The sequence below is a fragment of the Hyla sarda genome, chromosome 11, assembly GCF_029499605.1.
Source record: "Hyla sarda isolate aHylSar1 chromosome 11, aHylSar1.hap1, whole genome shotgun sequence".
Taxonomy (NCBI): Eukaryota; Metazoa; Chordata; class Amphibia; order Anura; family Hylidae; genus Hyla; species Hyla sarda.
Window position 1 is genome coordinate 42,925,373 of NC_079199.1, and position 13,808 is coordinate 42,939,180.

General features: G+C 43.3%; 2 protein-coding genes across 3 annotated transcripts in view; one reads left to right on the forward strand and one right to left on the reverse strand.

Moving 5' to 3' along the window:
• The window catches only part of TRMT5 (tRNA methyltransferase 5), a 276,752-nt gene that overhangs the window by 77,644 nt on the left and 185,300 nt on the right, over positions 1 to 13,808 (reverse strand). The window lies entirely within an intron of this gene.
• The window catches only part of SLC38A6 (solute carrier family 38 member 6), an 88,576-nt gene that overhangs the window by 37,791 nt on the left and 36,977 nt on the right, over positions 1 to 13,808 (forward strand). For both annotated transcript variants that reach the window (XM_056547373.1, XM_056547374.1), the window contains exon 6: positions 12,271 to 12,349. In XM_056547373.1, the coding sequence (XP_056403348.1) occupies positions 12,271 to 12,349 (79 nt within the window). The remainder of the gene's footprint in view (positions 1 to 12,270; positions 12,350 to 13,808) is intronic.

The window sequence follows — 13,808 nt, forward strand, 5'->3', positions numbered from 1 at the left end:
ATCTTAATCCTTCCAGTACTTATTAGCTGCTGAATACTACAGAGGAAATGGTTTTCTTTTTGGAACACAGAGCTCTCTGCTGACTTCATGACCACAGTGCTCTCTGCTGACATCTCTGTCCATTTAAGAACTGTCCAGAGTAGGAGAAAATCCTCATAGCAAACATATTATGCTCTGGACAGTTCCTAAAATGGACAGAGATGTCAGCAGAGAGCACTGTGCTTGTGATTCAGCAGAGAGCTCTGTGTTCCTAAAAGAAAACCATTTCCTCTGTAGTATACAGACCCTAAAAAGTACTGGAAGGATTAAGATTTTTTAATAGAAGTCATTTACAAATCTGTTTAACTTTCTGGCACCAGTTTATTTAAAATAAATAAATAAATTTAAAAAATTGTTTTCCACGGGAGTACCCCTTTAATGCCATGACTGACCTATGTATTATTCTCTTCGGTAGTTTTGTATAATGTATTGGTTTAGATCAGTGGTCCCCAACCTGTGGACCTCCAGATGTTGCAAAACTACAACTCCCAGCATGCCCGGACAGCCGTTGGCTGTCCGGGCATGCTGGGAGTTGTAGTTTTGCAACATCTGGAGGTCCGCAGGTTGGAGACCACTGGTTTAGATGATATATATAAACCATTCCGCTCAGAGGATTGCCTAGGCTGGTTACAGTATTAGATCTATAACAAATGTAGATTTGCAGTTGTTGGATACCAACACGAATGTTCCCATACACGGCTATGTTACGGTCAGTAGAGGGGTACAGATATTTACATGGTATTTTTGCTCACTTCACCTCCCCCGTTACAGTCAGGCCCAGGAAACATGATGATTTTTGATGCTATGATGATACTATGGAAATGTACTTGATTGCATGATGAAAGAGTAATGAAGACTGATACTAGTGAATAGAGATGAGCAAATTTACAGTAAATTCGATTCGCCACGAACTTCTCGACTCGGCAGTTGATGACTTTTCCTGCATAAATTAGTTCAGCTTTCAGGTGCTCCCGTGGGCTGAAAAAGGTGGATACAGTCCTAGTAGACTCTTTCCAAGGACTGTATCCACCTTTTCCAGCCCACGGGAGCACCGGAAAGCTGAACTAATTTATGCAGGATAAGTCATCAACTGCCGAATCGAGAAGTTCGTGACGAATCGAATTTACTGTAAATTCGCTCATCTCTACTAGTGAACTCCTCAGGTCTAGGCCTGTTCAGTACATGTGGTCCCACACTGCCATCTGCTGGCCACAGATGTGTGCAGCACTACCTAGTGTTAGGGAAAAGGCTTCTGTATCTATCTAGGCAAGAACTATAGAGCAGAGCTTCATGTGATTATGTGGACTGTAACCTTTCTAAATGTAGTATTATGTTTTAAGTAAAAATATAACATTAAATGTGGCACAAATTTAGAAAGACCTGGCTGCACATCCACATGTTACATGTCCATCTATTGCTTCTCGGTAGAGATGAGCGAATTTACAGTAATTATTCGTCACGAAATTCTCAGCTCGGCAGTTGATGACTTATCCTGCATAAATTAGTTCAGCTTTCCGGTGCTCTGGTGGGATGGAAAAGGTGGATACAGTCCTAGAAAAGAGTCTCCTAGGAATGTATCCACCTTTTCCAGCCCACGGGAGCACCGGAAAGCTGAATTCATTTATGTAGGAAAAGTCATCAACTGCCGAGCCGAGAAGTTCGTGACGAATCGAATTTACTGTAAGTTCGCTCATCTCTACTTCTCGGCACAATTTCAACAACAAACATTTGGTGCTTGGTATACCTTTATGGTAAGACTGTATAAACCCACTCGCTATTTTATGAGCGCCGGATTCAAGTGGGTCCCTAACTTAAAAGGGCAACGATGACCAGTGCACACAAGAGGAGCGCGACCTAGTGGTCCAGCAGCCCCACTACTGCTTAGGGTCATTGCTCTGGGCCATGCCAACCCACCACTACCACAGATCACTTAGTTCACTTTATCATATGCTGCCTGCTTAAACAATGGAAGAAGCTAAGTCAGTGTATCCCAACCAGGGTGACTCCAGCTGTTGCAAAACTACAACTCTCATCACGTCGCTGCGCACGCCGTCCCGTCATCCAATAGGAGCGGCGTACGTAGCGACGTGATGGCGGCGACAGAGAGCGCGGATGCCGGGGAAGCAGAGGCCTTGCCGGAGCGTCGGGGACGCGGTGACGGCGACATCCCGGGCAGCGGTGAAGAGCGGTGACGGTCCAGAGCGGTGGGGACAGGTGAGTACAACTTCCTCTAACAGTGGTCTACAACCTGTGGACCTCCAGATGTTGCAAAACTACAACACCCTGCATGCTGGGTGTTGTAGTTTTGCAACATCTGGAGGTCCGCAGGTTGTAGACCACTGTCCTATACTTTACATTGCACGGATCCCTCAACATACGATGGTTTCAACAAACGATGGTCCGTTTTGTACAGATTACCATCGTATGTTGAGGGACCACTGTATATGTAATTTATATATAAGCTCCCATCATGCCTTGACTACCACCAGTCACAAGACCCAATGGATCTCAATAGAGCCCAATGCCTTCCAGTACGGAAGGTCATGGGCGACCTGTGATTTCAGCCGAGAAGGGGAGGGGGGGGCACATATCATAGAACGTTATGCACAACTTTGTTTTGAAGCGTGCCTGTCACTTTAACAGACTGGACTTAACATAAAATAACCCACTATTCCTGGCAAGAAAAGAGTTTGTCTAAAGATGTTATTCCCTACCATGGTGCCTCCAGCTGTTGCAAAACTACAACTCCCAGCATTCCCGGACAGCCAAACAAAGGCTGGAATAGTGAGTTATTTCGTATTACAAACTCCATTCTGTTAAAGCGACAGGCACACTTTAAAAGTAAGTGATGCATAACGTCTTGCTCTGCATCTTTCACTGCAAGGCTCGCTCGCACACATAACGTATTGGCCATAGGAAGTCCATTACTTTGCGGAGCAGGAGAGAATTTGACACATTCTGTCCGCACCAGACTGGCCCTACAAATGTTTATTATATAAATGAAAGAATGGCAGAGCCGCAGGATAAACAGGCAGCTTCCTCCCATAGTGCATCTGTTTGTTTAGTGATGGCCCATTAATCCTCTAAGTAGCTGACAGCCTCCCCCGAGTGCTGAAAGTCCGATTGTCTTCTTAATTCAGAGTAAACACTCCACATTCTCTTTAGTACAGGTTAAATAGGAAATATATCCTGCTAATAAACATAGATTTTCCCTGCTGAGAGTTTAGGATGAAAAGCAGATTAGTGGATTGTGATTCAAGGGAAGTTACATAGTTGATAAGGCTGGAAAAGACCATCAAGTCCAACCTAAAAATTCCCTACTGTGTTGATCCAGAGGAAGGCAAATTCCTCCCCACCCCCCATGAGGCTGATGCCAATTGCCCTTTAAAGGGTACCTCTCCTCAAAAAAACTTTTGATATATTATAGATTAATGTATGCAGAATAACTTTACAATTGCATGTTATTAAAAAATATGCTTCTTTCTGTTTAATTATCCACTTTGAAGAAATGACCACTAGGGGTCTCCCTACCAGTCCTGGCAGCAAGCATTTCAGACTCATGCTGGAGTCCTAAACACTACGAGCTGCCAGTCTGCTTTGTTCACAAAGGAGAACACTCAGAGCTGCCAGCCTGCTTTGTGCACAGACTGTTTGGCTGTGAACAAAGCAGGCTGGCAGCTCTGAGTGTTTAGGACTCCAGCATGAGTCAGAAATGCTTGCTGACAGGACTGATCGGGAAAAATACAATAGAAAGAAGCATATTTTTCATTAACATGCTATTGGAAAGTTATTCAACATTCATTAATCTAAAATATATCAAAAGTTTATTTGATGAGAGGTACCCTTTAACAGAGGAAAAACTCCTGACTCCAATATGGCGATCAGAATAAATCCCTGGATCAACGTTCTATCCCCATCAATCTAGCATCCATTATTTATAACTGTTTATTTTTTACTAAAGGTATCCAGGCCCCCCTTGAACTTGTTTATTGAATCAGTCATTACAACATCATGTGGCAGAGAGTTCCATAGTCTCACTGCTCTTACAGTAAAGAATCCCTGTCTGTAATGATGGTGAAACCGTCTTTCCTCTTGACTTCTCAGGAGAACCACAACACTTGGAAAGCGAAATTAATTCTTACTAAACTAAATGAATCCATGGCCGATTCATTAGATCGGGGTTTGGCGAGTCTTACTGTAGATTTGCTCAGCTCTAGTTACAAGCCAAGCGAACTTTAAAAAATGTAAAGTAGGGAATAAACCACAGGAAGCAGAAGTTTTATTACAAAAAAAAAAAAAAATCAATCACAAAGATCTAGCTGTGGCTTTATATTACCCTTTTTATTAAAAACACATGCATGCTCAGCCGAACCAAGCGTTCATGTATATGGCCAAAAGAGTGTTCCGTCAACAGCTATTGTAGATGTATGGTTGCCTTAAGTTAGTGTTTCCCAACCAGTGTGCCTCCAGCTGTTGCAAAAACACATCTCCCAGCATGTCCACAGCCAATGGCAGGTGAGTTTGCCTGGACCACCCTTTAAAGGGGGGGGGGGGGCTCTAATAACAAGCAACCCTATTTATTATGAGTGCTTTGATGCACCCAAAAAAGCTTATTTTGCTGGGCAAGTTTCTGTTGGCTTCTAATTTTTAAAGAGTCCCTGTCACCAAATAAAGCTTTTAATATAGTGTTCCTTGTGTAATTAGCAGACACTTTCCCATTCATTTGCTTTAAAATTATCAACATAAATATGTTTAGAATGTAAAATAAAAAACAGCCACTAGGTGGCTCTGTTCTGTTCCCTGCCACAATTAATACAGTGAGTTTGGTCTCCTCCCGGCCTGGCAGTGTTTGTTTCTCTGCACTGAGCTTGATTGACAGCTGAACAGAAAGTGAAAGCTCCACAGATTCTCACAGAAAGCTGCACAGACTGACAGCTGAAAAAGAGCCTCACTGGTAGCAACACAGACTGAAACATGCACAGTACTTGAGGTCTTCTATTCATCACAATGCTGTTACAATGTAAGGGCGGAAGTGGTCCCTCAGCAGGCTTAAGTGATGTCATCCCTGCTGGGAAACACCCACTTTCTCCTGCTGGGAAATTGCACTGTGTGAGCAAGAAGAAAGGTAAGATACACAGCTTTTTAAAGCTCTGAAATAGTTTTTAAGGGCTGGACCGGTGTTAGGGTGCATGCACACCACGTTTTTGCAATACAGTTCCTGTATCAGGTTTTTGATGAAAAACTGATTCCTCAAAACCTGACTAAACTGTATCAAAAAGTGTGTACAAATTTTAACCCATATACGGTTGAAAACCGTATACTGTTTGAAAAATGATGTCTGGTTGCATCCGTTCTTTAAGAAAAAAAACGAATACGTCTTGAACTTTTCACTCCATTTTGAATAAAGTTTCACTTGTTTGATTGAAATTTCAAGAAAAAAAACTGCAAAGTCAAAAAACGTATGGTGACAACCTGATGGAATCGTACGCACATACAGTTCTGTACGGTTCCCATTGACTCCCATGTAAAAAAAAACTTATACAGTTTAATACAGTTTTTCACCCGGACCAAGAAATGTGGTAGACTACAGTTTTGGGTACGGGTAAAAAAAAAACTGGACAAAACCGTATGAGATGCAAAACTGACTAAACCGGATGATGCGTTTGACATACAGCTTACAGTGTTAAGTCAATGCATACAGTTTTCTATACAGTTCCATACGTTTTTTAACGCGAAACCGTATATGGGAACGGTATAGCAAATACGTGGTGTGCATGCACCCTTAGGAGTAATTAGGGAACATAGCTTGAGGTAGTTGAGAACAGTTTATTTGGTGACAGGTACTTTTTTAACATATTATTGTAGCGACTGTTACAGGGATCTTGTAGTTGGATATACCGTATTTATCGGGGTATACCACGCACCGGCCTATAACACGCACCCTCATTTTACCAAGGATATTTGGGTAAAAAAAGTTTTTTACCCAAATATCCATGGTAAAATGAGGGTGCGTGTGTGCGCGTGTATACCCCGATATACCCCCAGGAAAGGCAGGGGGAGAGAGGCCGTCGCTGCCCGCTTCTCTCCCCCTGCCTTTCCTGGGGTCTAGAGCGCTGCTGTCGGCCCTTCTCACCCCCTGGTTATCGGCGCCGCTGCCCGTTCTGTCCCCCTGACTATCGGTGCCGGCGCCAATAGCCAGGGGGAGAGAAGTGGCGCCGACAGCCAGGGGGAGAGAAGGGGCAGCGGCACCCATTGCCGGCGCCGCTGCCCCGTTGCCTCCCCCCATCCCCGGTGGCATAATTACCTGAGTCGGGTCCACGCTGCTGCAGGCCTCCGTCGTGCGTCCCCGGCGTCGTTGCTATGCGCTGAACGGCGCGGCGCACTGACGTCAGTGCGCCGCACCGTGCATAGCAACGACACTGGGGACGCACGACGGAGGCCTGCAGCAGCGCGGACCCGGCCCAGGTAATTATGCCACCGGGGATGGGGGGGGGCAGCGGCGCCGGCAATGGGTGCCGCTGCCCCTTCTCTCCCCCTGGCTGTCGGCGCCGCTTCTCTCCCCCTGGCTATCGGCGCCGGCACCGATAGTCAGGGGGACAGAACGGGCAGCGGCGCCGATAACCAGGGGGTGAGAAGGGCCGACAGCAGCGCTCTAGACCCCAGGAAAGGCAGGGGGAGAGAAGCGGGCAGCGACGGCCTCTCTCCCCCTGCCTTTCCTGGGGGTGTATCGGCGTATAACACGCACACAGACTTTAGGCAAAAAAATTTTGCCTAAAAAGTGCGTGTTATACGCCGATAAATACGGTAGTTATTAAAATGAATTGCTTTCATGTTTTAGATCAGTGTTTCACAACCAGTGTGTCTTCTACTTTTGCAAAACTACAACTCCCAGCATGCCTGGACATGCCCTTTGGCTGTGGACATGCTGGAAATTGTAGTTTTGCAACAGCTGGAAGCACACTGGTTAGGAAACATTGTTCTATGACAACTAGATGCCTAAAATGGGACATAGACCAAAGATGTTTCAAAGGGGTTATCCAGCATTTGAAAAGTATAGGTATTTTCTTCCAAAAACAGCACCACTCCTGTGCTCAGGTTGTATATGGCTGACACATCCTAGTTGTAGTATAGCAGTTCAAACACACTTAGTCGGGATCGGCTTTTCCGGGAGTGACTAAGTGATGGGTGGGAGGTCACTCCTACATACCAGGTGAGGCTAGATTCAGGCCCTATAAAGCCTGGGTCTGTAGGCCCGTGTGCGCGGCTGGAGGAAAGTAGCCCGTGTCACTACTGTTCGATTCATGTATGAAGGCACCCAGTGTGTCTCTGGTGTAGTAAGGGTCATTCCTTTTTAGGTTGAGCTCAGCTGAGCAGGTTTTTATCTTGTACGTTTAGCCTGACATTAAAGGGGTACTCCGGTGAAAACCTTTTTTCTTTTAAATCAACTAGTGCCAGAAAGTTAAACAGATTTGTAAATTACTTCTATTAAAAAAACTTAATCCATCCTGTACTTATTAGCAGCTGAATACTACAGAGGAAATTCTTTTCTTTTTGGAATTCTCTCTGATGACATCACGACCACAGTGCTCTTTGCTGATGTCATAATAATAATAATAACTCTTTATTTATTGTTGTCCTTAGTGGGATTTGAACCCAAGGCCCCAGCACTGCAAGGTAGCAGTGCTAACCACTGAGCCACCAGGCTGCCCTTAGCATACATCTGCTACGCACGGTTGCTAAAATGGACAGAGATGTCAGCAGAGAGCACTGTGCTCGTGATGTCATCAGTGTTCCAAAAAGAAAGGAATTTCCTCTGTAGCATTCAGCAGCTAATAAGTACTGGAAGGATTAAGATTTTTTAATAGAAGTAATTTACAAATATGTTTAACTTTCTGCCACCAGTTGATTTAAAAGAAAAAAGGTTTTCACCGGAGTACCCCTTTAAGGCTGTATAGTTTTTGTTGATATTTATATAAACCCAGGCACAGCCTGGACTTGGCCTTTACCTACTGTGTCCCTGTCTCTATACATTGAAGCCCAGGCCACAATTGACGTTTGAGATATATATATATATATATATATATATATATATACACACAGTATTGGAAATGATTACATGTACATAAATTATTTATATATGTTTATCTTGGTAAAGGTTCAGCATAAGGCTGCAAGAGGAGAGAAATGTACCCTGGCACTGAAGTAGTTAATCCTCATAATCGCCTGTAACACGATATTATGTAGTTAGCTGACCTGCTGTTCTGCTCCCCGAACAAGAGAGGTGAGGACGCTGGCAGAGGCGCTGTGCCGAGCTGCAGGCGGCAGCTGTATTCCTGAGGCCACATATGGTAGTGGGATATTTCCAAGTGTAAGAGATTCTCCATATTTCAGGAATATCTCATTTTTTCCATTGACCCAACAACTGCTTTTACTTGACCTTCCAGTAGGTATCAGGCACTTGACATTCGAATGAGTCACATTTCACATAAAATAACATTCTCGGGTTTCTCCTTCCCTTTTACTTCCAGGGAATATTGCTTTGATGAAGACTTAATGAAAATGCTTCTATATCAAGGTAAAGCATAATGGATCTTACTGTGCAGGCCTGACAGCAGATGGCAAAAAAAATAAATAAAAAAATCTCCAATAACTATGTCCCGGAGTCATTTGGTCAAGTTGTTAAAACATATATGATATTATGACTACTAGTAAAACTGTTTAAACACGACTACAAGGACGTGGTCTAAGATGACTGGCAGGAAGGGCTAAAAAACCAAAATGCGGATGTGCATTTATACTAAGGGACAGCAAGTCCTACACTTGTGGTCCGTTGCTATGGGCAATACCCAGCAAAAAATGCATACAATGGAGGATGCCTGCAACCGACCACAAGTACCACAATGGCATCCTTCCCCGATGATGGGTGTGGATGTAAATCATATAAAGTACAGTAGTACAAAAACACAACAACTACAAATTTAGGTGCACTCCTGTGGTGGATATAACAAGGACATTGGCTAACCCTCAAAACTGATGTAAAATTGAGACATTAGCCAGTATATCCTTATATGAAGGACATACCTGAGCCCGCACACCAACTCCAAGGTTTCTCAAATGTTTACTCACACTGGAGGTAACACTGGGAGCAGTCTGTAAGTCGGACAAAAAGCTTTTGTAATTGCCCACTGGCCCGTCTTTTTGCTTATCATGCACAGGCAGGTTTAAGGTTAGGTCCTGCGCCATTTGAGAAACCTTAACGTTGGGTGTGCGGGCTCAGATATGTCCTTCATATTAGGAAATACTGGCTAATGTCTCAATTTTACATCTGTTTTGAGGGATAGCTAATGTCATTGTTACATCCACCTATATTTGTAGTTGTTGTGTTTTTGTACTACTGTACTTTATATGATTTACATCCACACCCATCATCAGGGAAGGATGCCATTGTGGTACTTGTGGTCGGTTGTAGGCATCCTCCATTGTATGCATTTTTTGCTTGGGATTGCCCATACCAACGGACCACAAGTGTAGGACTTGCGCTCCCTTAGTATAAATGCACATCCGCATTTTGGTTTTGAGCCCTTCCTGCCAGTCATCTTAGACCACGCCCTTGTAGTCGTCTTTACTCTGTAATGTTATAGGAATGCGCCTGTATTATCATGTATAGGTAGCATTCAGGTGCACATGTGAGGCCGGCAACTCCTCAGCCTACTTGGGTGGGTCTTATAGCCTGCCTCCCTCCTCCCATTGTATGTGTGCACAGCCACACTGGAGGTAACACTGGGAGCAGTATGTAAGTCGGACCAAAAGCTTTTGTAAATGCGCACTGGCCCCTGTTTTTTGCTTATCATACAAGTAAAACTGTTGTCACAGATTTTCCTGGCCTAGAAATCTCCATATTTAAAGGGGTTGTTCACTTTAGAAACCCCTTATGCTTAACATTGTAGGTTCACCAGTATGGGCTTGTGTTGTTTTCCCCCCTAGTATTGTTTACATCTATTCTTAGTACTGCCATATATTGGTTTTATTACTATTCTATGCTGTTCTGCCTATTATTTCTATTGCACATTATTATTTTCTGAAAATTGTTCATGGATGAGATATTTATACATATTTCTTGCCAACCCTGTATCTTCCACCCTAGTGATGCCCTTAAATCCATCAGGCTCTTTAATTTTAAAGATCGATATACTGCATATTTTTATTTCGGTTACAATCTAAAACTTTAGTAGGTGTTCTGTAAATTCCATGGTAGTTGACACTGCCAATGGTATTGTCTGCAGATTGGTCCTGGGCAGCTACCAATATATGCAGCTAGTTTCCCAAGATGGCAGTATGTACGGTAAAGAAACCATAAGTAGGATTACTGTACATGCACATATGGGGAGATTTATTAAAACCGGTGCAGAGCTAAAGTGGTGCAGTTGCCAATAGCAACCAATCAGATCATTTTTTTTTTTTTTAAAGGCCTCTGGAAAATAAAAGTACCAATTTGATTGGTTGCTATAGGTAACTGCACCACTTTTGCTTTCCACAAGGTCTTGATATATCTTCCCCATAGAGTACAGGCATCTCCCAACAAGCATGTGCAGGTCTTAAAGAGAACCTCTCATGATCTTGTTAAATTTATATAATCCTCCCAGTTCACTGCCCCCATCATGATAAACCACCCCCTGCTTTTATTTTTTTATAATATTTTTAGTTTTCTTCCTTGATATTGCTCTGTATTTTCTACTCAGTCAGATTCAAAGACTGGGAAGGGGTGTTCCCCAGCAGGCTTGACATCATCTGAAGCCATACAGGGGAGAACTTCCTCCCTCACACTGCTACACACAGCCCAGAGCAGTTCACTGTGAGATGAGCTATGATTGGCTAAGGCTGCACAGCCATTTCCTGATTTTGGACTTCTGCCAGGCCAGCAGGAGTCCAAAGTCTGTGCAAGAGATTGGGTGGGTGGGGGGGGGGGGGGTCATCAATGTGCTCTGGGCAAGTAGGGAGACACCTAGTGGCAGCTTTTTTAAACACAAATAAAACATAGGAAAGTAAATTTTATTTTATTTTTTTAAACAAAGTACATTAGAAAGATTTTTTATTTACCATAAGGGGTGCAAGAACAATTTAAGCTTTAGATGCAAAACTGAATATTAATCTGGACTATTTGTTTCCATTTATCTAAATGACAACAGCTATATGTGCTGTGCAGTGATCCACGCTTACCTACATATGAATGACACAGGTACTGAACTCTCTGATACTACACCTTCTTTAAGGGGGTTCCCCATTATGGACAGAGCCTGTGTGTTAGAAGGGTCTCTTCACATTAGAGGTGCAGTCCCACCTCTACTAGTTATATACTTTTTAATCTACATAAAGCAGTATATCTATCTACTACAGCTTTCCCTATCTACAGTAAAGGGGTTACTTGCCAATCGTTTGGGTTCCGAGTGCTGGGACCCACAAATCATGAAATTGGAGGGGAATTTCGACCCTAAGTGAATGGAGCTTTGACTGCACAGCATGGTTCATTCCATTTACTGCATATACAATTTTCCTCTCATAATGAGAATAATCACATCTAAACTATGTAACAATATTTATATTAAACATGTATATTAAAGGGGTACTCCTGTGGAAAACTTTTTTTTTTTATCAACTGGTGCCAGAAAGTTAAACAGATTTGTAAATTACTTCTACTAAAAAATCTTAATCCTTCCAGTATGTATTAGCTGCTGAATACTACAGAGGAAATTATTTTCTTTTTGGAACACAGAGCTCTCTGCTGACATCATGACCACAGTGCTCTCTGCTGACATCTCTGTCCATTTTAAGAACTGTCCAGAGTAGAAGAAAATCCCCATAGCAAACATATGCTGCCCTGGACAGTTCCTAAAATGGACAGAGATGTCAGCAGAGAGCACTGTGCACATGGTGTCAGCAGAGAGCTCTGTGTTCCAAAAAGAAAATAATTTCCTCTGCTGTATTCAGCAGCTAATAAGTACTGGAAGGATTAAGATTTTTTAATAGAAGTAATTCACAAATCTGTTTAACTTTCTGGCACCAGTTGATTAAAAAAATTTAATAAAAAAAATAAGTTTTCCACGGGAGTACCCCTTTAAACACACGTGTATATACACTGTTGCTGTTTGTTTCCCTGTTATACATGATCTCCAATGGTTCATATATTGATTTGTATGTTAACCGCACCTTACCCCCCTTTTGTATTTATTGCAGCAATGTCATCCTACCTGTTTATTATCAAGTCTGAGTTACCAGTTGCTGTTGCTGGGTTCTTGTCCGGTGACCACAGTGGGTAAGTGTTACTAGTTGGTTTGGGTAATGGTGTTATAAGGGGCTGTGCGGCCATTAAAAGTTTTTAAAGCTACAGCCCAGAATGGTGTAAAATAATAAAAGTAGTCATACTCCACTTGCTGTTCCTGTTTTGACAGTCTCTGGTCGGTGCTCCACCGGTCTCTTCTTTCTGGTCCCCCTCCGAACAGCCAATCACTGGCCACATCATGGTCACCAGAAAGAGAGACCAGAAAGTAGAGACAATCCGGGCACCCTCTATTAATGGCAGAGGATAGGTAGGGTGAGAATGTTTTTGCTTTTTGTTTTTACATTTCAGCATGTTAAACTGCTGGTATAGTTTATTAGGTGGATAAAAGGAATAGATGATCCAGCACCGAAGAAATAGCAGCTTTATTGTAAATACTCGAATAAAAACAGCATACAAACACTTCAAATAGTCTGAAACATTTTGACGCGTTTCGAGCGCATGCGCATGCGCTCGAAACGCGTCAAAATGTTTCAGACTATTTGAAGTGTTTGTATGCTGTTTTTATTCGAAGATTTACAATAAAGCTGCTATTTCTTCAGTGCTGGATCATATATTCCTTTTATCCATTGATTGGACACAGAGTCTGAGTGCAGGTCCATGCACAGACTACAGTAGGTGAGCTGGACTTTTTCTATATAGTTTATTAGGACATGTTACTGTGATCATAATGCGTCCTTTATTATGTCTTTCTGCTGAACTGTTATCGGGAAAACAATGATAATGTATTATTCAAATTAGCCTATTTGGGGCATTACTTATTCCCTAGGTGCACCGATACACCCGCATCTGTAGCCACGCTTGCTCATGAATACTGGGGAACCCCTCTTCTGTAACATTTACTGAAGGACGGTCTGAAATGATGTGCTTCAGATTTGTCTCCAGTAAACGTCACAGCAGAGGGGCCGCTCAGTATTCATGAGCATATAGTAAGGACAGATAGGATGCGTATTGCGTATTGTAAATGTACGTCCTGGTGCGGTGGTACTTAACGCACCAGGACGTACATTTACGTCCTAAGCATAACCGCGGGCATCGGAGCGATGCCCGTGTCATGCGCGGCTGATCCCGGCTGCGGATCGCAGCCAGGGACCCGCCGGCAATGGCCGACGCCCGCGATCTCACGGGCGTCCGCCATTAACCCCTCAGGTGCCGGGATCAATACAGATCCCGGCATCTGCGGCAGTGCGCGATTTGAATGAATGATCGGATCGCCCGCAGCGCTGCTGCGGGGATCCGATCATTCATAATGCCGCACGGAGGTCCCCTCTCCTTCCTCCGTGCGGCTCCCGGCGTCTCCTGCTCTGGTCTGTGATGACCGAAAACACTGATCTGTTCTATGTCCTATACATAGAACAGATCAGTATTAGCAATCATGGTATTGCTATGAATAGTCCCCTATGGGGACTATTCAAGTGTAAAAAAAAATGTAAAA